The following is a 26,263-nucleotide window of genomic DNA, read 5'->3' as shown; positions in this document are numbered from 1 at the left end:
TTTGCATATATGACAGATTTCCTTTTTAATTTCTTGCTTTCGTTTTATATTTTTTACCCACTCAGGTTTAGTTTTATGAATAGTTATTTGTGTACTGTAAATTGGACAAGGAACCATTTTGTACGCGACGTATGGTTTTCCACACAAGATAGCATAAGTATCTTTTTTAGTTTATTTGGTCTCTTTTTCAGCATTTTAAAATTGTAAGATTCCTGGTCTTTTTCTGTTTTTCTAAATACATGATGCACCTGTCGCCAACGCTCCAGATTGCATAGAGATCATTATCATCTTTATCTGTTATAATTATGCTTTATATTTGCAGCCATTTAATTTTTTTGAATAAGACTTCCCAGAAATGTGATTTGCAGTATTTGAAAAGTATATTAACATTTACAATTCTGTGCAGCTTATGATCAAGATATTACAATTTCAAGAGAAAGATAACTGATGTTGCCAAATTTAAAATGGCGAAGTTATGAAGTCACTATAACATTATATGTGTCTGAATATCTATTAATTTGGGTACATTAATTGCTAATTTAATTCCTTTTAAGTCTTTTATTGAAAATGTACAAAATAAGTATTGTATCAAATGACAATTTGTAATATTGAAAATAATGTTAGCTACAAAATGACCTTATGAAATCTCTTTCAGCAGAATGTGTCCACCCAGTATCTTGAGTATGATCATACTTGCGATAATGTTAAAGGAATACTACGCAGGTATTTAAAAGTGTTAAGAAATGCATCATGTGTTTTAGTTTAATTATAAAAACAGTCAAATATCTCTTAAGTAATAAAGCATGAAGTCCTTTTTAAATATTTAGATATTTTGATCTTTTTATGTATATTTTCCATTTTACCTAATTTTATGATAAATATTTGATCTTATAACCGGATGTTTAATGTCAATGAGTCATTCCTCTCTCAAATTCAAGGTCAGGGGCATTTTTACTTTGAAAAAAGAGGATTATACATGTATAACCATTTCAATTATCGAACAATTTGAAATTTTTTTTTTTCATAATTCTAAAACCAAATCAGTTTTATCTGATATTTCAAAACATTTTTCTTTTGTTTTTATGTAAGGATATTTGTGAGCAACATTAAAAAAAAAATACTCTGCAATTATGTTATAGATTTACATGAGCATTGTTCAGGTGATTAATGCATACTGTGTTCTCACATAAGGACTTATGAGTGAATAAAACTTAATTTTGACTAAATTTGGCAAAACGTCGTCAAAGTCCAGCATATGGATGCTTTATACACGAATTTGCCCCTTTATGTTTTGTATTAAAATGATCGAAGTAAGTGCATTGACGGTAAAGCAATGTACTCTATTAAACAAAAGTAAATATAAATACTGACTAATAACGTCATTTTGACTCGATGTTTCCGAGCCCGAGCTTTAAAACCCCCAATAAAATGGATAAAAACTATATAATTGTGCTTACATCTGAAAAAATACCATATTCTCACAGTTGCTATGGTTTACCATGACTAGCAAATAATCTTGAAATTTCAAGTCCCAAATATGAACAATTAAGCATTAAATGCTCACTTTTGGATGTTGTGGGTATTATAACACCCCAAACGGTGCATATAAACGCGTGCTATGATATTAGGACCGTATTATAAGACTCAGCAACTAATAAAATTTGATAACGATTACAGTATGGTGGCATATCTCTGCCCCTTGTGTGCAAGTTATTTTTCTATTAATTATGTGGACATGCAAGATAAATGTTGACATAAATAAGTTGCATGTCAGTATATTTGTCTTGCATGTTAACATAAATAAGTTTGCATGTCGAAATTAAAAGGTAGCATCTTGCATCTTGGATGTCACAAGTGGGCGATATTTGAGAATTTTTGAAATTTTGTATAATTCTTATCTGATTGCAATTTTCTTGCATGTCAACATAGTTATGTTGCATGTTGAGATAATTATCTTGCATGTCAACATATTTATCTTGCATGCTGACATATTTGATGGAAAAATAACTTGCACACAATGGGCAGAGATATGCCACCATAGTTTTCTTTTATTTTAAATTTAAAGATCCCTGTTCTTCCTACTCGCTCATATTTGGACAGTACCAAAGATCGTCAAATTACACAATACAGTCAACAGACATCGCTTTCAGTGACAATTTCTTGTCCGAAGGATGGTATCGTTTTAACAGCCGGGCAGGGAATGACATTGTAACATGGGCGCCGTCGATTTACCAATGTGGTACCATATACCCAGTATGGATGCGAGGTAAACATCAAAATACTTTTTAAGTTTTAGATATGAAAGTTCATATTTGTACAGTTTATCTTAAGATTGTTTGAGTAAAAAGGTAGAAAATTGTGTTATTAATGTATTCCATCGTCTTAAATGATGTAACGTTATTTGACCTTTAATTTTAAATGACCACAATCTTAGATAAAAATTTAAATCGATATTAAGCTAAATGAGATTATATTCCCTATCAAACGATGTTAGAATCATTGGGAGCCACTATAGGTAGATTTATATATTAAGATGTTGACGTACACATTTTGTACACATAATCAGCTTTTGGATATAAATCTTTTTTATATATTTATATATTTTTATATGCCAGCACAAAGAGGACATTTTTGCACCTGTATTATGAATGTATCAAAACAATCTAATATATCACATGATAAACCAATGCTTAAAAAGTTTATAACAAATTTTGTTATTGATTTTTTCCACCTGTCAGGTTAAATTTGTGCCATTAAAAACTAATTTCTTGCAGGAAATAATATTTCCTACAGGGAACACTTTTTCCTATAGGATATTTAAAATTCCTATCATAATAAAATAACTTCTTACAGGAAAAAAATAAAAAATGGCTTTGATAAAGACTACAATTTAAATTTGATTGGAAATCATAATTTTCTATAGGGATAAAAACTGACTAAATGAAATTTCTGTAGGAAATTTTTTTACTCCTAGATGAAATTGAATTCCTGTATGATAGAAAATCCCATAGGTTTTTACTATTTTTGTTAGGAAAATGCTAAATTAAATGGATTTATTAATTTCTGATGGGATATTAATCTTGAAAGGTAAATATTTCACCTGTCAGGTGGGACACATTAAAAATAGAAGTGATTAAATTTTTTCTGGGCAATATTTTATCTACTGGTATTAACAGATTTTAACGAAACTCCCATCTTGAACGGGTGAATCTAGCAATTGGCATCTAGCAGAGTGTTATTTACAAGATCAAAATACACTGTGACACTGCAATTTTCCAAATTAATTTTGTATTGTTATAATATCTATAAAAAGTATTATTGAATTGATAACAATATAACAAGTTGAAGATTTGATTTTCAATAATATAAAATGCAGTTACATTTTTATTGAAATAATTTAGGAACTTTACCAACTTATAATGAGGGTGAAGTTAACCGGACCGCCTGTATAGTTGGTTTGTACGGCAACTGCTCGAAGACATTGAACATCAGAGTTAAAAACTGTGGGAAATACAATGTATATCATCTGGTACCGGTTCCACAAACATCCACTGGATACTGCATAGGTTTCATTGAATCTTTCTTTATATTATATTGACTCTGTATCTTACAATGTAAAATATACAAAGAGCAAATCTTGTTTACAAAACAAATGCATGTAATATCAGACTGTGTAGATTTCCTCAACATTTTGCAAATTGGTTTTTGTTACAAATGTCTTGAATATTATTAAATTATGACATTTCAATTACGATGGAATTTTTTTCAGCTCTTGTCATCACAATGTTTTAATGTTTTGCCATAAAAAATACATTTTAACATGATATATCTCCTGAATGATCCTTTTATGACTTCAGGAGAAAACACACATTGTCCCCCTGGGCAATCGTCGATTTCGAGCTTTACCCCGTGTGAAGGTAAATATCTAAAACTTTTATAATACAACAGTAATAAATTGAATACCGAATCCGATCTATTAAAAAATTATCACTGTAATGTAATCCAACCACTATGAATAATACTCACATTTTCCTCGTAATATCAGTTGATGGGTTAATATTTTGTTCAATGATATTGTCTGTAAACCCTCTATTTGAAGGTTATCGTTATACCAGTATAAAGTCTCTCTCTCTCTCTCTGTCTCTGTACTTAATTAGCGATTGTTTTTTGTTCGATTCTTTTTTCAGAGAAATTTCTGAGCTTTGTAGTTAGATATCATCAACACATGTATGGATAAAACTTTCAAAGAGATGTGTTCTAGAGAAGAAACATTAGATTATCAATTTTGATAAAAAAGAAATTGAAATTTAACCAATTCCGATTAAAAACAAACGGTCATGAATGTCAGTTATCCATGATGTGTAAAGTGTCTTTCAGGGCAAACGTTTGATACCGTCTTAAGTTTCAATTTCGCAGCTAAGGAAGTAACGGCATCAAATCGACTAATTTGGAAATACTGTAAGTAACGAAGATTTAAAATACTTTTCATATTATTTTTTTGTGCAGATGTGGTCCCCGTAAATACAAACCCGGCCGTGAATGCCTCTTTGGAAAATAAAAAAACTAATATTACTATGTTTCAAACTGTGGAACCTGTGTTTAAGTGTCTGTTTGATGAACCTACTGGCGGTCCATATTGGTACGATACCTATTGGTACATCAATACAGATACTGTCAAAGTGGTAGAGTCTCAGCCTTATCAGAGCAACCAAAACTGGCTGTACCCCAAGGATTGGGTGGACAAGTATGATTTGAACATGGTGGTAAGATAAATTAGGGCATCTTGTAATGGTTATAAGTTAAACAAAGATTGAAAGAGAAATCTTAATAGGTTATAATACAATTAAGTTATAAGGAAACTATCTAATTATGCCTGAAACGAGAATATCTATCTGACATCGAATTCATTTTAAATGAAAAAAGTCGGTATTTTTTTATATTATACCGGAAAAAGTTTGATGTACATTGATCCTGAAGTAATTGATTGTAACATCTTTTATTTGGTTCAAGTCTGTAGCACGTTTGGACGATTTTTAATAAAAATACTCGTACCTTTAAAAGAGGCGCAATTAAAACAGATGAAAGGGAAGTTATTCAATGTAACTTTATTTGCACATTATCATTTTTACTCGGAAAATATCTTTGCACAGAAAATGATTTGATTTTGCTCACCTTATTTGATTGTCAAAAAAATTAATTTATATGGTGTGACCTAACTTGTCAACGTTACTTTATCTTGCGTGTGTATAACGTATCATCTTGCAAGCGTTGTATCATTTTTTCTCTCAAATTAGCGTCATGAGTTTATTTAAATAATTGTTTAATGCGAATTGAAAAACTAATAGAAGTTATTGACAAAAGGTCAAAAGAACAGCCACAAAACATTTGTTTTTCTGAACAAAAAATGAAAGAAATTGGGTTTGCCATGCATGAATCAAATTAATCAATACCTATATTGTACGACTAATAACGCACCTTAAGACAGTTAACATTTCATTAATAACCACTTCCCGGTATATAAAGAATAGAATACCATAAGTTTTGTTATACATGGATCAGAGACATGTTATTTATGTCTCTGGTTATATCATGAAACATACATGGAAATTAAATTAAGTCCTTAATTATCACACCTTTTCAAAGGATTTTTAAAAAAACATCAATAGAAATCTTAAAATACGATGAGAATTTGTTTTAAAAATATGCCTCATTTAAACTATATTTTAAAATGAAGGTTTTTAAAATGAAGGTAAAATGTTCTACACGAGTCCGACATTGGAAGGATAGCATGCCTGGTCATCACAATTACAGTGAGGATTTCAAAGCTGGAATGTTTGTAAGTATTTAATGCATCGATATAGTTAATACCGGTAATCTAGAGAATATTGTTGTACATACCAGAGTTGGGGTCAATTACTTTGAAAAGTAATTAATTACTTTCAAATACATTGACAATTTTATCAATTACTTGCAATTACAATTACATTGATTTTTTAAAATGTAATTAATTACTCTCAATTACTTTGATAAATGTAATTAATTACATTTCAAATACTTTAGTTTTATTTTTTTAAATCTTGAGAACATATACATATATTAACAGCATAAAGATATGTATACAGAGCTTTATGTACGGTTATGTTTTTAAAGGTTGTATAGTTCAGTTCAGATCAGATTTCTTGAAAATTTCTAGAAAAATTTTGTTTAACATTAAATTCATTAAGTACCACTGAGTTCATTTTTGGTTCTGAATAATATTTTCTCTATAGTGAATTAATTTTTATTCACATATTAAAACTATGTTTATTCAGAAACTACAACTTTCGGCAGTATATAAATAACAATTGCCATAATTCACAAAAATGAGATATTTTGACTCCCTTAAGTCTAAAATCAATGGAGGTTCTTGGGTATTAGAGGAGTTCACACCTCCACAAAATTAGATCTTTACCTATTGCCCTGGGCAGTGTGTTATGCTGTTTAAACATATGAAACATTATGGGACATTTAATTATTGTATAAACAAAAGTCCATGCCAAACATGTATAAATTCTATTTATCATTATAAGACACCTTTTTTATATTTTAAACTTGGAAAAAAAGTAATTGAGATGTAATTGAAAAGTAATTGAAAATACACAATATTTTTGGAATGTATTTAAATACATTCAATTACTTGTAATTGAAGACAGACGCAATTACAAATTACTTTCAATTACTTTGAAAAATGTAATTAATTACACTCAATTACAAATACTTTTTTCAATTACCCCATCCCTGGTACATACATGTACCACATTAGTCTTCACATGTAGTTTCTTGATAATATATTTTAGTATATAGTGTGGTATTTTCTTCTAATAGTTTTGAACTATTTAATGCGTGTTTACATTTATTGGCCTTCTGATCATTAGAAATTCAGAACATATCAGTTCATACAATGTATTGAAGCATTTTTTAAAAATACATAGATCATAAATAAAATTGTAATAAATAATGTCAGATTCATTAGACCAACATATTTTAAAACAAAATTATCATCTAATTGACTTAAATATTTTAGAGAAAATTTGCCATCCCGATTTCGAGATAAATTTTTCGCTTGCCAAACTTTTACGTTTATACTATTTTTGTGCATGTATATTATTTTGTGCATTTCAATGCCTTAACAACTGATATGAATATGGAGATAATAAATGTGATTTTACTATCGTCTTTTTCTAGCCTTCGTCGTTTTCATACCGAGTCAAAGAAGGAAATACCATTTCCATCAAGTTTACAGTGACTGTTCCTGTTGGATGTTTGAACATAGACCGCCAAAACCTCTGTAAAACTAACATATATATACTTACCCCAAAGTATCAGTCTTCTGCCACGTCATGCCAAAGTTTTAGTAATCAGGGTGAAATTTCCTTTGAAGAAAATCGATGCGGTATTCTTATAGAAAGCTCAACCTGGTGGACACAAAAGATTCTTAATGTTACCGGAAAAACTGACGGAGTAATTAACAAAAAAGATAGGGAAGTGTATATCAGATTTGGGTCATTTACAAAAAGTGCAGAAGATATCTCAGGCGTTTGGAACAATTTTAAAATGCCTGATATAAAGGTAAGTACGATTAAGGTTGCTCTATACACCACTTTTTGATGACGCAGTACGCAAAAAAGTAAATCGGGAAGCATGCAATTCCGGTAATGGCTGGTTTAAAGTGAGGCGAATTGTGTGGGGACAGCTCTTTTAAAAAATTGTTAAATGAACAAATTGAATTTCAATTTTGGAAAATTCATTACTTACAAGTAATGTGGTACGTGACACCTTCACGTTGTGTCGTATTATTTATCGAAAACCCCCCAATAAAATCATTAATAGTTTTTAAAATAGTTTCTTTCCTTTCATCGACATGTTACAGCGTAGCGCAGTGGTTTAGTGGATATCTTCAAATCTGTAGGTAATGAGTTCGAATCCCGTTGACGACGAAAAATTTTTTACTTTCCAAAATTTTCTAAAACGTATTTTTTGGTTGAATATTATGAAAGAAAATTCGAAACCGGTGAAAGTATTTCAATTATAATATACTTTAATCCATATTAATATCAACAGATGTTCCATAGCACCTTAAGGGGATGGAAGGGTGGCTTTGAATTTCTCTTAGGTTGGGATACATAAATCCAATGAGCTTATTTTCAACCTTTTTTATTTGCCTTAGTTTTGCATTAAAGCGAATATATTCTCTTATGTAGGCCTATAATTAAAAATGTATGTAATTATAATCCCAACATGATATTTAGGAAATTTTCTTCATTTCGGAAATGAACAGCCCCCAAGGTGTTTGGGCCTTGGCACTTAAGAACAATAACTCTTACATGTGGAACTTTCATACCAAATAAAATTTAGAATATTTTTTGTTTATTTGCAATGATTTTCATTCAATTTTTTAGGTCACATTTATCAAAATACATTTTCTTATGACATCAAGCAGCTTTTTCAGATGATTTGCGAACAGAGTAAGAAAATATGAAAAATTACGTTTTGAGGAAATACTAAAAAAAAATTGCGATAATAACATTATTGAATGTTAAGAAATGTTATATTTTTTAGGTGTCTGAAGGAAATATCAATCATATGATAAAAAAATTCTCTCAATTTTTTCATAGTTAATATTCTAAAAATTATTTTACAAAAACACGAAAAAAAAACATTAAAAATTTCTTTAAAAATAATTATAGTATCCCTATCATCATTATAATATTTGATAAATATATGTTTTGAGGTCTTCTATTGAAAATTGGAATAAACTGAGGGTGTATAGAGCCACCTTAAGACTATTCCAATAAATTGTAGGATTATTAAATATCTAATAGACAAGTAGTATTTCTTTTCTCCTTTAGTTTGTTTTTATGTTCTTCGAAAGTGTTCCTTACACATATTTGTATAAAGATAATGGTGTTGAGGATATAGGGATAAATTCTGTAGAAAATCGCCTTCATTCTTCAGAGTGCAGTGAATTATTCTAAACATAATTGAAAGAGATTAACAATGCAGCCAACCCCAAAATCATGCATTTGTACAATTTTCGAAAGATGTTAACCCGGATTTTTCGTAAGAAAGATATAGTTATTGAAATGTTGTAAATGGCCAACTGGCGGGCAAGATGCTGCCAGAAGGGGACCCCTTTTGTCTAGATAACTCCTCCAACAGTTTTCAAGATTGGAAGTTTATCATTTTGCAGATTAATTTTTTCACATAATAGAAATGTGCATATTACTTCCGATTTTGATTTTTGATTATTTATGTGAAAAATATCAGGTTACTGAAAGACTTTTATTCCCCGTAATATTTTTTATTTGGAACCCATTTTGTCTGGATTACTTATCCTGAAGTTTTCAAGAAAGGATTTTGCAGGTCAGTTTTATGCATATTAGAATTGTGCATTTTACTTGGATACCTTTAGTAACATACGTGTAGCATTAAGGGTTACCTATTTGTCTGGATAACTTTTCCTACAGTTTTCAGAATAAAAGTTTATTGTTTTGCGATAAACTGATTAATTGCAGATATATTTATACACCGGAATGACTACGATTTCTTCAGTTTTTCATGAATATGACAATGATCACACGGCGGGTGCGACCAATCGGCAGGGGATGCTTACTCCTCCTATATGTAGCTAGGCACCTGATTCCACTTCTATTATTTTAGAGGCCCATGTTTGTTCTGCTTTATATTATTAGGTCTTTATATGGATTGGCAGTTTGTTATTGTCATTTTTCATATATCAGAAATGTTTATATCACTTTTCAAGAATTTTAAGTTTTGATAATTTTCATGAAAATACCATCTTCGCTAGCCAAGGGTTTCCTATACACTACGTTTATGAGAAGCGTAGTGTATCGGAAACCCATGACTAGCGAAGATGGAAAATACCAGCTGTTAAACTTAGTCATTTTAAAAATAATTATAATATTGCATATAGGGGTACTCAATCTGTCCAGATATATCCTACAGTTTTCAAGATTGGATCTTTTTACTTTCAGATAAGGTATAAACATAAAACAGCTGTGCATTTAACATGGTTATAATTTTTGATAATATATGCGAAAAATGTCACCTGTTTGAGGAAGTCATTTTTTTTTAACAAAATGTTGTATATACAAATGTAGAATACCCATTTGACCGGATAACCCCTCTTGTAGTTTTCAAAATAAGAACTCTTTTGTGTTTCAGTTCAGTTTGTGTGTGTGTGTGAATGCTTGAGAAAAATCTCAGCCAATGAATTCATTAATTTTTTACGTAATTATATTGCTTACAAAGTGAATCATTTGCCCATATAATTCTTCAAGCTGTTTTCAAAATAATATTTTCATTTCAATTTTACATTTATGCATCATTTGAGATAACCAAAATACTCTGCTTTTTGATAATTTTGGAAAAAAATGGAATAAAACAACATTGTGACCACGATTATTTCAGGTCGGGGTCGGTCTTTTGAAGTGTTTATCACTTCTGGGTCGACAAATAGATGGTGGATGCTGTTCACATAAAACTAAATCCGTTTTTTTGTCATATTAACAATTCTTCTTTTTTTTACCATTCAGTCTACTTTGTATAACATTCTTTTCTTGCAAATACTGAATAGGAAAACTGTATATTAGCGAGTCAGTTCAATTAAAAATCATAGAATGAATACAGCTTTTTGTACACATAATTTAAATTGGTTAGATATATGCCACATATATTTATATTATTCTAGAAAATTCGCTTGTCTTAAATTACAAACCTTATTTATAAGGTGAACATATGAACATGGTCTTTTTAGCTTATATAAATTGCTGTGTCATTAAGTTAATGAAATGAATACTCTAAAATCAATATTAAACACTCATCATACATTATATAAGGCCTCCTCATTTTAAGTTTATTTACCAAACAAATTCATAACAATAATTTATTTGATTTTTACCAGAGTTTAAATTGTATCAGTGGATAAACAAATATGATATCTTGTACATAAATGACATGGCATTATAACAGACTAAAAAGACACACTCAGTCATAATTATTAGATTATTCAAACGAAGATTAACTGTGGTACAATTTCTTCAAATTATTACTGCAACAATATAAACCATCAGCTTATCTTATAATCGAATGACATAGTCAATAAACATAACGTTGACAATATATTTCGTCGCCCAGTTGAGTTCTACTCGAAGAATTTATAATATAGCAAAGAGCAAGATTATCATGTAATGTTCAAATCTATCACATTTATAATACGACTAAATAAGAACTATGATTCTGTGCGAAAAACGATTTCAAATGTCGTTCAGACAACATCCATTAAACCGCGTACCGTGGCTTTAGCTCTGCTAAAAATTATTGTTACATGTGTTTTTAGTGGTTTTTTTATTTTTGCAGATATTATGTTATAAGCATAACAATATGTTTCAAAAATCAAAAGGATTGCATTTGATATATTTCTGTACTATTTCGCAAAGCGTTAATTCAAATGGCGGTAAAGAGGGTCTACATTTTGTTGAAAAGGATCCCAGAAGCCGGCCATTGCTCTACGAGCAAAATATTTTGCTTATTAGTGATGTATAATCATGCACTTAAGATTTTTGTTCTTACATATATCGTTGGTATACTTTGAAATTTCCGCGTGTGATCGCCCTTAACCTCTGCGTAAATGTTCGTGTATCCGACTTGTTCGTTTGGTATCAGGGTCAATGAAGAAATTTGTCAACGATATTCACCTCTGTACATAACAACACTTTCAGGATTTATTCTCTATTTTTGAATGAATATTAAGTAAGAGTACGCAGGATCTTAATACATGTGTCTGCATGATAGACAGACAGACAGATAGATAGATAGATAGATAGATAGATAGATAGATAGATAGATAGATAGATAGATAGATAGATAGATAGATAGCATATTGGAAACACATCGAAAGAGTCACAATAAATAACATTTGAATTATATAATTATGCGACCCATTGCCGATAATTTTAAATGCTTAGATTTATTGTTTTTACGGCTTTTGTCCATTACTTTTTTTTTTAGATTTTACTTGATGACAGCGATGCGAAAATAGCAAACAAGCTTTGCTTTGCTAGTACAGATCCTAGAATGCAAACTTTTGACGGTCAGCATTGGACAGCTCAGGTGGCAGGGGAATTTGTTCTGTACAGAGACAAACAACGACGAATAGCCGTAAGTTAAAAAAAAACCAAAGATACGTAACATTTGAAATTGCACAGAACACTAATTAAACTTATTTTGCATCCACTTATGATTATTACATATCGTATGATATCATTTGACCATAATCTATAAATTAGTTAACCTTGTTTTAGTTGGTCTCACCTTACTAATAAGATTGTTAGATTTAAAAAATATATCAAATTTGACAAAAACCATCCTTAAGGAAGAAATAATTTTTTTATATGATATTTTGAAAATTCTTTAGGATGATCTAAAAATCCCATCGAAGTAATATTTCTTCTAGGACAAATATATTTCCTCTAAGAATGTTTGTGCAGTTCATCGATAACACATATTAACACAGATTTCTCCAGGAAGGTTTATTTTTCTAGGTTTTCTACATATCTTTGTATGAAAAATAATTTTCTTGAAGAAAATATCTCACTTTAAATTTGTGATATTTAATTTCAAAAGTAGTTATAACATGTTTTGAGCTATGGTCTAAAATGTGACGTATTTGGATACTCTTACATGTTTCTTATATATAGTCGTGTGCGAAAATTTCACAGGCATATACATTAATGCCTCAATTGAAACATACCAAAAACAAGCCATATAAGGCTATGTCATTCTATAATAATTTCCTGTAAGCTAATAAAAAATAAAACTTAATATTCATTATTTTTTGTGAAGAATAAATCAAAGAAAATAGTCGAATAACACTGTTTTGTTTCATGTTTTTTGTCAAATGACAGAAAAGTTCTGGGTCGTACTCCACGCAGTACCTAGGTATACATAAGTATCATAGTGACCAATATGTAATACTAGCAATTCAAGGTCATAGTATGGTGTCTGTTTACAAAAGCAGGTAATTTCCGGACGCATAATGAAATCTCTTAATGAAAATTATATCTTCAATCACTACTCCTTTAAAAACCATTCAAAATACAGCTAATCATTAAAAGCTATTGATTGTTCTTGAGAAAACTATAAGGTTGAAATCATTACGTCAGATATGTAAAGCACGTGGATTTTATGCATTTCACATTTTCAACAAGCAAAGTAGCTTAGTAATATAATGTGAGTTTGTCGCTATATATTTAATACTCATACATTTTCGCATAGTAAACAAAGGATTTATATAGTGAGGCATACTATGCCGAAATAGAGCACGGCAAATGTTTACAACGAAAATCTTACAAGCGCCCACAACGGGTTTCGAACTCACTACGCTAAAATCATTCCAGCTTGAAGCTCAACGCGTTACCGCTAAGCTATATTAGCCGGTAAAATGATTGTAAATGACGGTATTTATAAATATAAATCGATTAAATCAATTGAAATTATCAATTTTTCCAATAATCACTTCATTATTGACGGTAATTTTAAAGTTTAAGTTTCTGATAAACTTTTGAACACATTGATTGAACATTTTTCAAAGACATTCTACATGAGAATCACAAAAACTCTTGATACATGTAAAAAATGTACTAGGAAGAACTTCAATGAGATTTCGTCTGCTAAACATTTTGAGTTCTTGAAAAGAACATAAACCTTTGTTGACTTTTTATTGTACAACAACTTGTTGATTAAATAAACAACCAAATCGATTGATTAATTTGAAGAAAAAAAACAGCTTGCTTTTCCGGTGATTATTTTCGGGACTAGTCAACACTCGTGAACACGTCCCAGCTACTTATAGCAAAGCACGCCAGTATATTCAACAGTCGGCTCGTGCACTATGTATCAAACTCAGACTACTATTTAGGCATAGTACATGCACAACACTAATTTATTATATAGATATAAGAAAAGGACTATAAAGAACAAACATCTATTAATTATAAAATGGTTTTGAAAAAAATTACATTCTGTGAAACTGACAAAGGCATAGTTATATCATGGAGTCATCTATACTCATGGAGGTATTTGTTCAAAAAGCGAACGAAAAAAACTCGTAATTTGTAATCTAATTGTTATAAATATAACAAAAAAATATTAAAAATAAGATATTTACATTCAAAAAATATTTTGCATATAAAGTGTGTGGAAATATACTGCAGTAATAAGACCGTAACACACACAGGGTACTCAAAGGTTAGAATGACGAGTTTTATTATGACGTCACAAACGTTGAACGCTGTAAAATGCAACGTCACAATCGATAAACAAAGTTTACGCTTGTGGCTGTTACAGTGGCTCTTCCACTTACCTTTAGTTTAAAACATAAATTTTGACGTAGAAATCATATTTGCAGATAAGGCAAGAAGTTAAAAATATGTAAATATAAGCATTTTTAGCTCACCTTAGCTTTCTGCTCACATTTTGTCTGTCTATCTGCCCATCTGTCTGTCTGTAAACTTCTCATTTCGACATCTTCTCAAGAACGACTTTGCCATTGTCAACCAAACTTGGCACAAAGCATCCTTAGGCAAATGGGATTTTAAGTTGTGAAAATTAGGGAACACGCCCTTTTTTAAGGGAAGTTAATTAGGAATTATTGAAAATTTTTGAGAAATTTTCAAAAATCTTCTCAAGAAATATTTGGCCAGGAAAGTTGAAACTTGTATGGAAGCATTCTCAGGTAGTGTAGATTCAAAGTTGTGAAAACCATGACCTCCAGGGGTAGGGTGGGACTACAATGGGGGTCGAATTTTTACATAGAAATATATTGACTAAGTCTTTAAAAATTTCTTTTCTGAAACTAATCAACCAGGAAAGTTGAAACTTGTGTTGAAGCAATCCAGATAGTGTCGATTCAAAGGTGTGAAAATCATGACGTCTAGGAGTGTTAAAAAAATAATGAATCAATGTTTAAACAAAAGAAAAACTCAGTCTTTAATTAAGGAATACAAGAAAAAATGCAATCTCAAATTGTGATCTTTCACATGGATATTTTTGTACATTTTATCTTGAAGGTCCACGCCCTTTTTTCCGGTTGTATCCATGAAGGCTGGAACGGAGAAGGGCCCTGTGGCTGTGGTATTGCCGTAAGAGTTGAAAACTCTCTGTTTGCCTATCGTACGTGTAAGGATATATCCTATAACTATTCTAAACCTCTCCTCCAACATGAAGTCGTGAATCACATTTGTGACAATCGTCACATGGTGGTAGACATTGGAGACCCATGGACAAAGGTGTTTAACATGTATTTCAAATTAACTTCACATGAAATTACAATGACAGTAAACACACGACAAAGTGCTTGCATATTAGTCTAAATACATGTAGAATATGACGGATTTTTTTTTTTAAAAATGCATGGATTTTTTTTTATCACAGATTACTCTTCCAAGTGGAGCAATAGTGGAGTATGAAGTAGGAGGAGATTGGCTGTATCACATATATGTGAGACCTTCTATCTTCGATGAAGACACGGTTGAGGGATTGTGTGGAAATCCTAATGGAAAGGCAGATGATTTTATTCTTCAAGGATCGTCAGATCTGACTACGAATTTGTCGTCTTTCCAAAGAAGCTGGGGGTACATTTGCCTTGTTTTTACATAACTTCAAATGTTCAACAATTAAACAAATCTGCAGGTGTATTAAATGTTGATAAAGCAGGAGGATAGATGATCATTTAACGCAATGGCTTTAAAACGTAACATTTCACCTCCCTAATTTTCATCTGAATGTAAAAACTATGAAACTCAGATACATGTATATGTTCTAGATAGTCCTTTGCACAAAATATGATAGTTACCATTTTTATTGCTAAAGCTCAAACAATAAAATTGAGCACCCCAAACACTCTAAGGCTCAAATAGTGCTATTGTGTATTCTAAATACACACAGATCATCATAGTATTCCGAAAATTTACATATAAAATGTAATAGATTACCTAAAGATTAGTATCGACGTAAATATAGATTTCAATTTAATCCATATTTTTTAACAAAGTAATGATAATATAGGATGAAAATTTTTTGAAATGTTAAAACTATCTTTTATCAAAGTTAAGAGAAATAACAATTGCTTCTCAAAAAATTGATTACATGCAAACAAAATTTATATTTCAGTGATCTATATGACATTACTGTTTAGTTTTTAAATATTTACATTTGTAAAAGTTTTTAAATATCACCAAGGTTAGGATTAGGGTTACTTGGATGCTTACATGTATAAAATGGAATAATGGAATCTACCGGTTTGGGGCTCTGATCTGAACAATCATATTATTTTGTTTCCAAAAAAAATTAGACTACTCAGGTTACTTTTTTCAATTGGTATCCGTCCGTCGTCGTGGATTAGAAATGTAGATTTCTACACTTGTGAAAAACTGCATAACAAAACTGTAGATGTCATGTCCCGCCTGTATTGGGGTAAACAAGGGCACAAGATTGTTGATTCTGGTTTTTTTTAACGACATCGGATAAAGATCAAATGCAAGTTTAAGAGAGAATAATGCACATTTTTCAGTTTGAATGAAAGGGGCATGATTTCGGCCTAGTCCCACCGCTTGGGGAGGGGGGTCGATAAGACAAATACACTCATGCATCCTAAGGTAATGCTATGGGTATCAAGTGACCGTTAAAACGTATCGACCTTTTTAGGGTGTTTTTTGTATTCTTGTCTAAATACTAATACTAATCTTGTCTAATTAACCTTTAAAAAAAAAAGACAGGTATGTGTTTTATTTTGTTTTGGATTTTTTTATTAGTGTCGACATAAATTCCACAGAAAGCCTTTTTGGAGTCAACAGATTACAAGACATTGGAAATTTTCAGCTTCAGAAATATTGTGATTGTGCTACACAAATCCAATCAAGGGAAGACTCCTTTGCTAATCACTTCACAGCGAACTGTTCTATTGCTACTCCGGCTATCTTATGTTCTCAGCAAACAACTTCACAGAGATATACATCAAAGTGCAAACGTTACCAGGACCGATTCAAACGTGATGTCAATTTAGAAGATGACGAAAGTGATGACGTCATGGAAGTTTTTCCCCTCAAACTAGATCCAAGTTTTGATCCAAATTTTATTCCACCTGTAATTGATTATTGAACTTCATGATCATTTGCTCTGAAACCTTACATACAATATTATAATATTAATTGATAACTAAAGTACATGTATACAGTAATCTTTTAATTGATCACTGCTATTTTAGACTCCTACTTGGAAGAATAATTGGACTGAATCTTCTGCCCGTGAATACTGTGAAAACATGATGCTTAATGACCCAGCTCAAATTGAGTGTCAGAAGTACATCCCCATGGACAATTCCACGAAAATTGCAATAGAAAATTGTATTCTTGACATAAGGGTAAGTAAAAAAGGTTACTAAAATCTTATGGAAAAGATCTCTCTCTCTCTCTCTCTCTCTCTCTCTCTCTCTCTCTTGGTATAATTATGATTAGGAATTTAATTTCAATCTTAATCTATGATATTTAATTTCAATCATATGTAGGATAGTGGGACAACTCAATTCTCTAGCTTTACCAGAGAATCAATGGACCATCAATGCTTTGAACAAATTAAAATGTATGAAGTTTTTCATGAACCAGAGGATTTCCAAGGAGTTTCTGTCGTACAAAAAATCGGTCAACTTGTTTGTCCCAATAACTGTTCCGCTAATGGCGATTGTAACGAAGGTATGCAATTCAATAATTCAGTTTGTGCTCTTGATACGATATAAAATTATCAACGTGGCACCAAATGATCAAAACGCTTTTTTATGTTTTTAACATTATCTCAAATATAAATAAATTTAGTGATTTATGATTCAAAAACAATTCTTTAAAAGAGAGCAGCTATACTACTATAGTAAATAATAGACTCGAATTTTTGGGCTTTAATACCGATAAATCGGAAGAGTACTGTCTTTCGTTTTATATATTCTATACATCATTGGTACTTGAAGTTTATCAATTTGTTTTTATTTTTTCTCAAACAAGCTTCGCTATTTAATATTCAGCGAAAATTACTCCAAAAATCCCGGAAATCATCTGAATTTTTTGGATTTTACAATCTTGCGCATGCGCATTACATTCACGTTAAATCACGGGAGGCTCTTTTTTTATGTTTCCACAATATCACATTTGCATGGTAAATTTTCATTGGAATTTTTTTTTTCTGTTCATCAAAGAAAATACGGGAGATAACTCTAACACATTGCATTTACTATTAAAAAAATACCGAGAGTTTCGAATGTCAACATGGTGTGTTAAAAGAGATAAATAAAGAATCTAAATTTAACTACTAAATCAGTTGGAATGAAATGCTATGTTAATTCATTGTATCATTTTAAATGTGTATGTGTGATTTTCTATTTAAATGCTATTCTGCGCAATTCAAAACTCTTTTAAAAGAAAAAGGAGCATACGATCTGGATTCGACAGAGAGTTGGGTGCTCAACAAAAGTAAAACAAGTATTCCTTTTAAAGGAATGATCGGCAATAATGATATATTGATAGCTAGAAGCAATCAAAATGACCAGTTTGATGTAAAATATTTTAAAAAGTACTGTATTTTTACAAAATATAGAATATTTTGAATCTGTACACCATAATTTCATCATTATAAACCGTCAACAAATTTAATTTTGAAATAAATTTGGGGAAAGCCGTTCGTAAACTCCTTGTCTAGTTTAATATTTTTAACGTAATTATCAAATGTTAATGTATCTTCTTCTTTAGAATACTGAGTAGGCCTCTCCAAAGAGCATGAACACGCACTGGATGAAATATCTGGTTTCAGCGCTGCGGAAACCCTTTGGAAACTCTGCGGAAACTTAAGGTTACTTTAAGTTTCCAACAGGTTTCAGCACGGAAACTTCAAGTTTCATTAAGTTTCCGCAGTGCTGAAACTTAGGCTGTCCATGAATCCAAATGGTTTCCGCAACAGAAACTTACTGAAACTTGAAGTTTCTGCATAGTTTCAATCTCCATATACGTTTGGGATACATATTGTTTACAAATGGTTTCCGCGACGGAAACTTACTGAAACTTGAAGTTTCTGCATAGTTTCAACCTCCATATACAATTGGGAAACATATTGTTTACAAAGGGTTTCCGCAACTGAAACTTACTGAAACTTTTTATATTTTTGCTTTCACAAAAGCTGAGCAAGGTTTCTACTTTATGTAAAAACAAAACAATTTCAAACAGTTCCAAATTTATTTTGTTCAAAAATCTGAAATTGTTTCCAATAATAAATAAAATACAGCCAAGATACAATAATGGAGAAACATCCATATGGCAATTCCCTTATTAGGGACTTTTATTTAAAAAATGATAAAATTGCACAAGAAAAAAAAACTCCCATAGAAATCTTTACATTTGTATTTTTTTCATCTCGATTAAAAAAAAGATCTCCCTTTAAAAATGCAACAAAGATCTTACTTTTTAAAAAATATGAATGCAATTTACAAAATAACTGCACGTACGTGAATAAACAAAGAAAACTTAACTGTTACATGAACATGATACACTTGTCTCAATTTGTTTTGAATTACAATGAATATGTACACCATAAAATATTTTTGAAAAGTCTAAAGTATCCATCTTTAAAAAAAAAATACACTACAAGATAGTAGTTGACTATAGAGGTATGACCCAGATTTGATTTGAATATGTCAATAAATTCCAAAATGAGGTCAAAGTGACCCACTTACAAGTTGGGATAAACCTTTTCTTTGTTAGTAATATAATCTAATGTTTTACAATAGAACAGGATTTGATATCATTTTTTTGATAATCCATTAAGTCCAAAGTGAACTTTTCATTTCCACCCATGATGTACCAACTGATCAGATTTTAATAGCATAAACCTGTCAGTATTTAATAGATGACCCAGAGGGAGATATGAAAAGCTTGTTGGCCAATAAAAAGCTTACAATGGAGCAGTCTGTCAAATCATGTGCAAAAATATGATGTACACATTTAATTAATTATGCTGATTGCAACACACTTCATTCCTGATGAATATTCTTCTTTACACATGGTTTACCTTCCTACATTTCACTACTTTACCTACATTAATATTTTTAAATCCAAGACATGAAGTAAAATATACATTGTTTATATATGACAAGTATTACTATATGTACATGTACTTGCTTTTTGGAAACATGGAAACAACTCTCCATCCAAGTAATTTTGTTATATAAAAATTGTATTACATGGGGTATATGTTATCTTTATATATCTTCATATACGACATAATTGAATATTGTTTGGTGTAATTTATCATTTCTATGACCCATGCATTCATCTCCTAATGCAGTGTTTTTACATTTAAGATTGGTTTCTTAATTTTTCATATATTGCTGCAAATAAGTTATCAATAAATGTTTAAACAAAGAAAATGGAAAAAAAAGTAGTTAACAGTGTTAACTTAACACTTATCAGCTTGGAGGTGTGAGGATATATGTTACATGGAGTCTAATATTTTATGCAATATTTGCAAATATAACAAATTATTTAAGAAAATGAAAGTTAATATCTGCAAGGTCTAATCAATCATTTAATAAGTCAAAACCATGTGATTTTCTAAGATTCTAGCTTACAGACAGAGATTGTCATATACTGGTATTTGATCATATAAAAAAAGTACTTTTATAGTTTATAGGTTTTTTGAAATGAGAATACTTTACAGTTAAAAAGTCTTGTTCTGCAGAGGTTTAGTCCGGTCATAGAGATGTGTCCATTCGAATCAATAAGGAGTGTCCTTGGCTGTTGTTGATGTAACCCGAGTCGTAGTTTATGGAAATAGGCCTTTTTGGGGGACTTTCGAGCATTGTCCAGACCGGTGAAGCACTCATATGATCACATCATGGCTACAGCAGACTTAGTAGTTCTGGACAGTGGTAGCATTCAAATTCTTCTTCTTGTGATGAACTTGTTCCTTTCACTGGGCTGTACTTTATGTCTGTTCTATTTATCTTAAACATGAATAATAAAGTTTCATTTAGATTTTTAAACAATAAACATAAGTCATTCAGCCTAACATGTAATAAAAGCATTCTGAATAAAATTCTGAATACAGAAGCTACTATATGCAGTTGCCAGTTGCTGTTTAAACTATGTCATATAATGACTACAGTAGTATCTGGTCTAAAATGTTTCATTTTATGTTTGAAGCTATGTTATTTTCATTTTGATTCAATTATTGTTTGTTGAACAATGGAAAAACTTATCAACAATAAGTGTGTTTCACCCCCCCCCCCCAATCAATTTTCAAGAACTTAGACCTGGATTTCCCAAAAATTACTACAGTAAATTATAAACATCCAACACATGTATAAGTTATTGGTAAAAATAATCAATTCCAAAGCAATACCTTGCGTTCATATCGTCCAGCTGGTCAAAACATTCATCCGAATCACCGAACAGAGGATGCAACTAATCACCGGAAACATTGACTTTGTATGCTGTCAATGCTGAAAAAGAAAAACGTGAAAGATTTCATTTTCCGGATTTAATTAATAATTTTTTTTCGTTACATTTAGAGTTTGTAAATTGTATAATGTGCGAAAGATTCATTGTTCGTCTTGTTTACCAACCAAGCATTCATATATTAGGGACGTTTATATAATTATATATGTGTATACCCTGGATAATCTTGATTATCATGCATATAAAGTTGGTTAATGGTTAACTTGGTCAAAACGTATATATTTAATAAAAGAGATACGGTAATAAAAATTAAAACGCCGAACCAAGTTTGAAAAAATGACGCCATCTTGATTTGATGGCGCGAGATCTCGTTTACAAATGAGAGATAAATTAGAGCCTTGAAAATGTTATTGGGAGTATCTATATTGTGAATTAAGTTACCTTGACATGAGTTCTTCGTTCCTGCATTATCTCCTTGTTGTAGATGCTATTAATGCTTCTCAATTCTCCATTTTACAACAGCACCTTCTTGTCCATTTTAACCTTCGCTCGGAATCATAAAGTGCGCCAATACTGACCAATCAGAACCCGCTAAATCTTGGAAAAGTGCATCTTGGGATAGTTTAAAATGAATAATGTTTAATCAAAATTATAATTTTTTACCGAATAGTATACTTTTTACATGTATATTTATTTTAAATAAGAACTGTCGGAGTCAGTATTTCCTGGTTAAATACGACAAAGTATTGGCGTGTGTTTGTAACAATTGTATTTGTAACACGTGATTAACCAAAAAAAATGGCCGACCGTTTGTTTACAAATGTCTAATGAAATTAAACAAGTTTTAATGAGACATATGTATCAGATTTTGTCTTTAACTATATTTTATTTACATGTACTGATGATTTTGCCAAACTAAATATGATAGAGCCATATATAGTTTACTGACAAGTTAGTCTTGATTTGTCCAATTTTCACCGCGATTCTAAGCACGGTCATATTCTTATTCAAAATAAAGAGGTGTGAAAATATTATGTTCATCACAGAGCAGGTTCTGCATGAACACACAGAAATCACAAATATAATTAGATGCCGATCAATTAACGGGGTCCGGTTAACAGCGTTCACCCGTACGGTGAATTTACAACTACGATTAATTGATGGCAATTATTTTACAGTTACACAATTGCACTGATTGGTCATGCGATGAACAGTACGTTAAGAATACTTATGAAATTAAAATACAAACGCGTTAAACAAACCGGGAAGTAAGACGTACACGTCGGACTGATATATAAACAAAATATAATTTTAATTATTTGGTATACTTTCTACATGAAATGTAAACGAATGTATAATCAAATTTTTAAAATGGGATTAAAATCACGTGCACCACATGGCTAGTGCTGGATTTTAAACTGATTTTGTAATATAACGTATAACTTCAGTAAAATTATAAATAATGCTTATTATATCTTATAACAGAAACATGTGCATGTTTCATAAACATGTATCAATATCTGTGTTTACAGTACAGAAAGTAAATACAAAGTATAGAAATACACGAAGCACATAGGCGTCGAACCGGGGGGGGGGGGGGGGGTGGGGGGGGGGGGGGGGCTTAGTGCAAAGTTAGACTTAACCAATAGGCATATAGCCCCCCCCCCCCCCCCCCCCCCCCACGGATTAGGATTTTCATGATTTTGGGAATTAGGGTTTTGTAGGGTTTTTCCTCAATAATTCTGAGGATTAGTCTAGCCCCCCCCCCCCACACTTTCAATTTGCTTCCGACGCCAGTGAATCATGATACAGTCATACATGTAGTAAAGTCTGAAATGCATGTAAATAATTAAACAATTATTATATTAGACTCAAACTCCAAGTGGGTTTTACTTGTTATTATCAACTGTAGAATTTTAAAAAAAAATTCCTGTGTACATGTGTTGGCGTGGTATTAAAAAAGAAATGAATTAGCTCTAAACTTCAGGTTGTACGAATATTTGGTACGATTTGTAAAAATTTACAACGACTTTACCTTAATTTGTTTGCTTAATTAGTTCCTGTACCTCAAGGTTCATTCAAATGATAACTAAATGATTTAAGAAGGAGTCTTACAAAATAGGTATATTAATTTATTTTACTAAATAATTATAATTTACTTATCAGTTTTACTAACTCAGGTACACACAAATTGAAAAAAAAAATCCCGCCGGGCTCCAGTTATAAACTCACGCTTCGTACTGTGTATATGTTATGTAAGTCTTTTGTTCACTCCTGACAGAAAAAAACCCTGCAATCCACACAGAATATACAGGAAAATCACAGAGGAGGTCACCTGGACAAAGAATGTATACACATGTATACACGTGCCCGAGTACCTAAGATTAATGATTTCATCATATGCATTAAACAAGATCAGACATCAGTTTTTCTTTTCAAATTCAATTAATTACTTAGTAAGGTTCTTAATCGCCTTATTTGCCACATTTGAAGAAAGTTACATGTATACATATAGTTTCAGTCACGCTGAAACCTTACTATACATTTTAGTATGTACGGATTCATTATCATTAGGCTAGAATTAAACTTAAACCTGTTGAAAATAAATGATATCACTATTACTCAAATCAATTTTAGTAATAGTTTCAGCAATGCGTAAACCATTTGGAATCTTAACTTAAAGTTTCAGCATACTGAAACCTAGCGGAAATGTTCTGAAACTGATTGATATTTCCATAATAATTTACACAACTTTTCACATGATTCAGATTTAGTTTCCGCATTGCGGAAACCATCAGGAATCTTAACTTAAAGTTTGAGCATACTGAAACCTAGCGGAAATGTTCTGAAACTGATTGATATTTCCATAATAATTTACACAACTATTTTCACGATTCAAATCTAGTTTCCGCATTGCGGAAACCACCAGGAATCTTAGACTAAAGTTTCTGCTGACTGAAACCTAACGGATACTTGCTGAATCGATATAATGGTTTCCGCATTGCGGAAACTATACATGAAACTTCAACTTCAAGTTTCAGCAAGGTTTCCATATAGTTTCAGTTTTGCTGAAACTTGATTTTTCATCCAGTGACGTATACAAAGAAAAAGTTGTACTAAAAAAAATTAATGCGACTGAAAAACATTTAATGCCATCATATCTTTTGAGGTCGCATTATAACGTAACCATGTTTATAAATCAAGCCATCTTCCTAGCTACTATTATGCAACATCAATAGATCGAGGTCAGTTTATGGAGCATTTTCTTATGATTGTGGTCAGTTCATCGAGGTCAACTGCATTACTGAATGAACCCTTCGATCGAACTTCTTACGCGTGAGACAAAGTGTGCATTCTTGAATTAACAGGTCGAACTTTATTTTATGTATGTTTGCATCTTTTAAGGTAAATAAATTGAAATAAAACTGAGTAAAATGTTATATAAATACTAAACAAAACTTCAAGTTTTTATAAGAACTATTTATGCAAGCGGAATGTGTGCGCATGTGGAAGCATTTGCCGGATGCCTCATATGGACACAATAGTGATCGGCAGATGGAAAGTTGAAAAAAAGGGACTTTTAAAATTAATATTTGGAGGGGAAAAAATCTAAAGATATTACAATGTTGTTTTACATACGTTTTTTTTTTAATTTCACATACATACATGTAAATAGCATAATTGCATAACATACATCATTTATCTCAAATGGCTAACTTGATTCTTCCTTGATTTGTATATACCTTAACAATGAATTATTGTGTTTAAGTTCGAATCCTACTAATGTTTTCTCTTTCTAAGTACTAGTATATTAATTTCTAGGGGTTTTTTAATGTACCGTTTGGTTTTGGAAAAAAAATCATTGCCATTTCAGCTATGGAATACCGGTTACAAAATTCCAAACAATTTCGAAATGTTTGTCTTATTTTAAGATTAAAAGGCTTAAGGTGTAATGTCCCTCTGCTATTAATTGTATCATATCTTCTTTTTTTTTTAAAAATTCATATTGATTTTCATAAAAGTCAATATCAATAGATTAAAATGAAACAAAGTTGAAGTAATGAAGCGCTGCTAGATTTTTCAAAAATTGATAATTTGTCTAATCATGCTATGAAGAAAACTAGACATAGTGAATAGAAAAAGCAAAATTTTACCATCACAGCATAAAATTAAAAATATCAACTGAATATGAAAATAATATATAGGTATATACATTGCCAATTCATATTAGGAAACATAATGAAGCGCTGCGTATTAGTTCAGAATAGCACTTTGTTGCATAGGTTTGTAACAAAAATTGCTTCAATTAGCAAGAGTTATCTTTCTTTATCATAGACTATTGAAGGTTTTACATTCATGTTTTACATACAGTACATGATAAATTGCCACAGTTTCTAATCAGAAAGGTTTTCTGTTTTTTAAATTTGGAAAAGATAATAGTACATGTAAATGGATCCATATACATGTAGTTTAGAAATGCTAAAAATGTAAACCAGTCGTGAGAGAATTTTGTTATAACACAAAAAGGGGATCAAATGAATGATCTTCCAGTAATGTTTTGATAGCAATATAGTGATATATTGTCTTTAATAAAATGTAATATTATTATTTTTTAATTTTGTTGTCCCATATCTGCTCTCTCACATAAGAAAACCCTTATTCAATTTTAAACATTCGAAACGGTATAAGTTTCAACGACAATAATTAAGTCT

The 26,263-nt window shown here is 30.9% G+C and overlaps 1 protein-coding gene across 1 annotated transcript in view; it reads left to right on the top strand.

Moving 5' to 3' along the window:
• Nucleotides 1-659: 659 nt before the first annotated feature.
• The window catches only part of LOC128162536 (von Willebrand factor D and EGF domain-containing protein-like), a 32,266-nt gene continuing 6,662 nt past the window's right edge, over nt 660-26,263 (top strand). Inside the window, exons 1-13 of the mRNA XM_052825765.1 lie at nt 660-723; nt 2,066-2,266; nt 3,402-3,566; nt 3,858-3,917; nt 4,507-4,763; nt 5,750-5,836; nt 7,225-7,608; nt 12,070-12,219; nt 15,129-15,347; nt 15,493-15,692; nt 16,872-17,202; nt 17,324-17,479; nt 17,624-17,807. Of these exons, the coding sequence (XP_052681725.1) occupies nt 660-723; nt 2,066-2,266; nt 3,402-3,566; nt 3,858-3,917; nt 4,507-4,763; nt 5,750-5,836; nt 7,225-7,608; nt 12,070-12,219; nt 15,129-15,347; nt 15,493-15,692; nt 16,872-17,202; nt 17,324-17,479; nt 17,624-17,807 (2,458 nt within the window). The remainder of the gene's footprint in view (nt 724-2,065; nt 2,267-3,401; nt 3,567-3,857; nt 3,918-4,506; nt 4,764-5,749; nt 5,837-7,224; nt 7,609-12,069; nt 12,220-15,128; nt 15,348-15,492; nt 15,693-16,871; nt 17,203-17,323; nt 17,480-17,623; nt 17,808-26,263) is intronic.

The sequence above is a fragment of the Crassostrea angulata genome, chromosome 9 (genome assembly GCF_025612915.1).
Source record: "Crassostrea angulata isolate pt1a10 chromosome 9, ASM2561291v2, whole genome shotgun sequence".
Taxonomy (NCBI): Eukaryota; Metazoa; Mollusca; class Bivalvia; order Ostreida; family Ostreidae; genus Magallana; species Magallana angulata.
The sequence above is the reverse complement of the archived record's forward strand: the minus strand, read 5'-3'. Positions and strand labels throughout refer to the sequence as shown.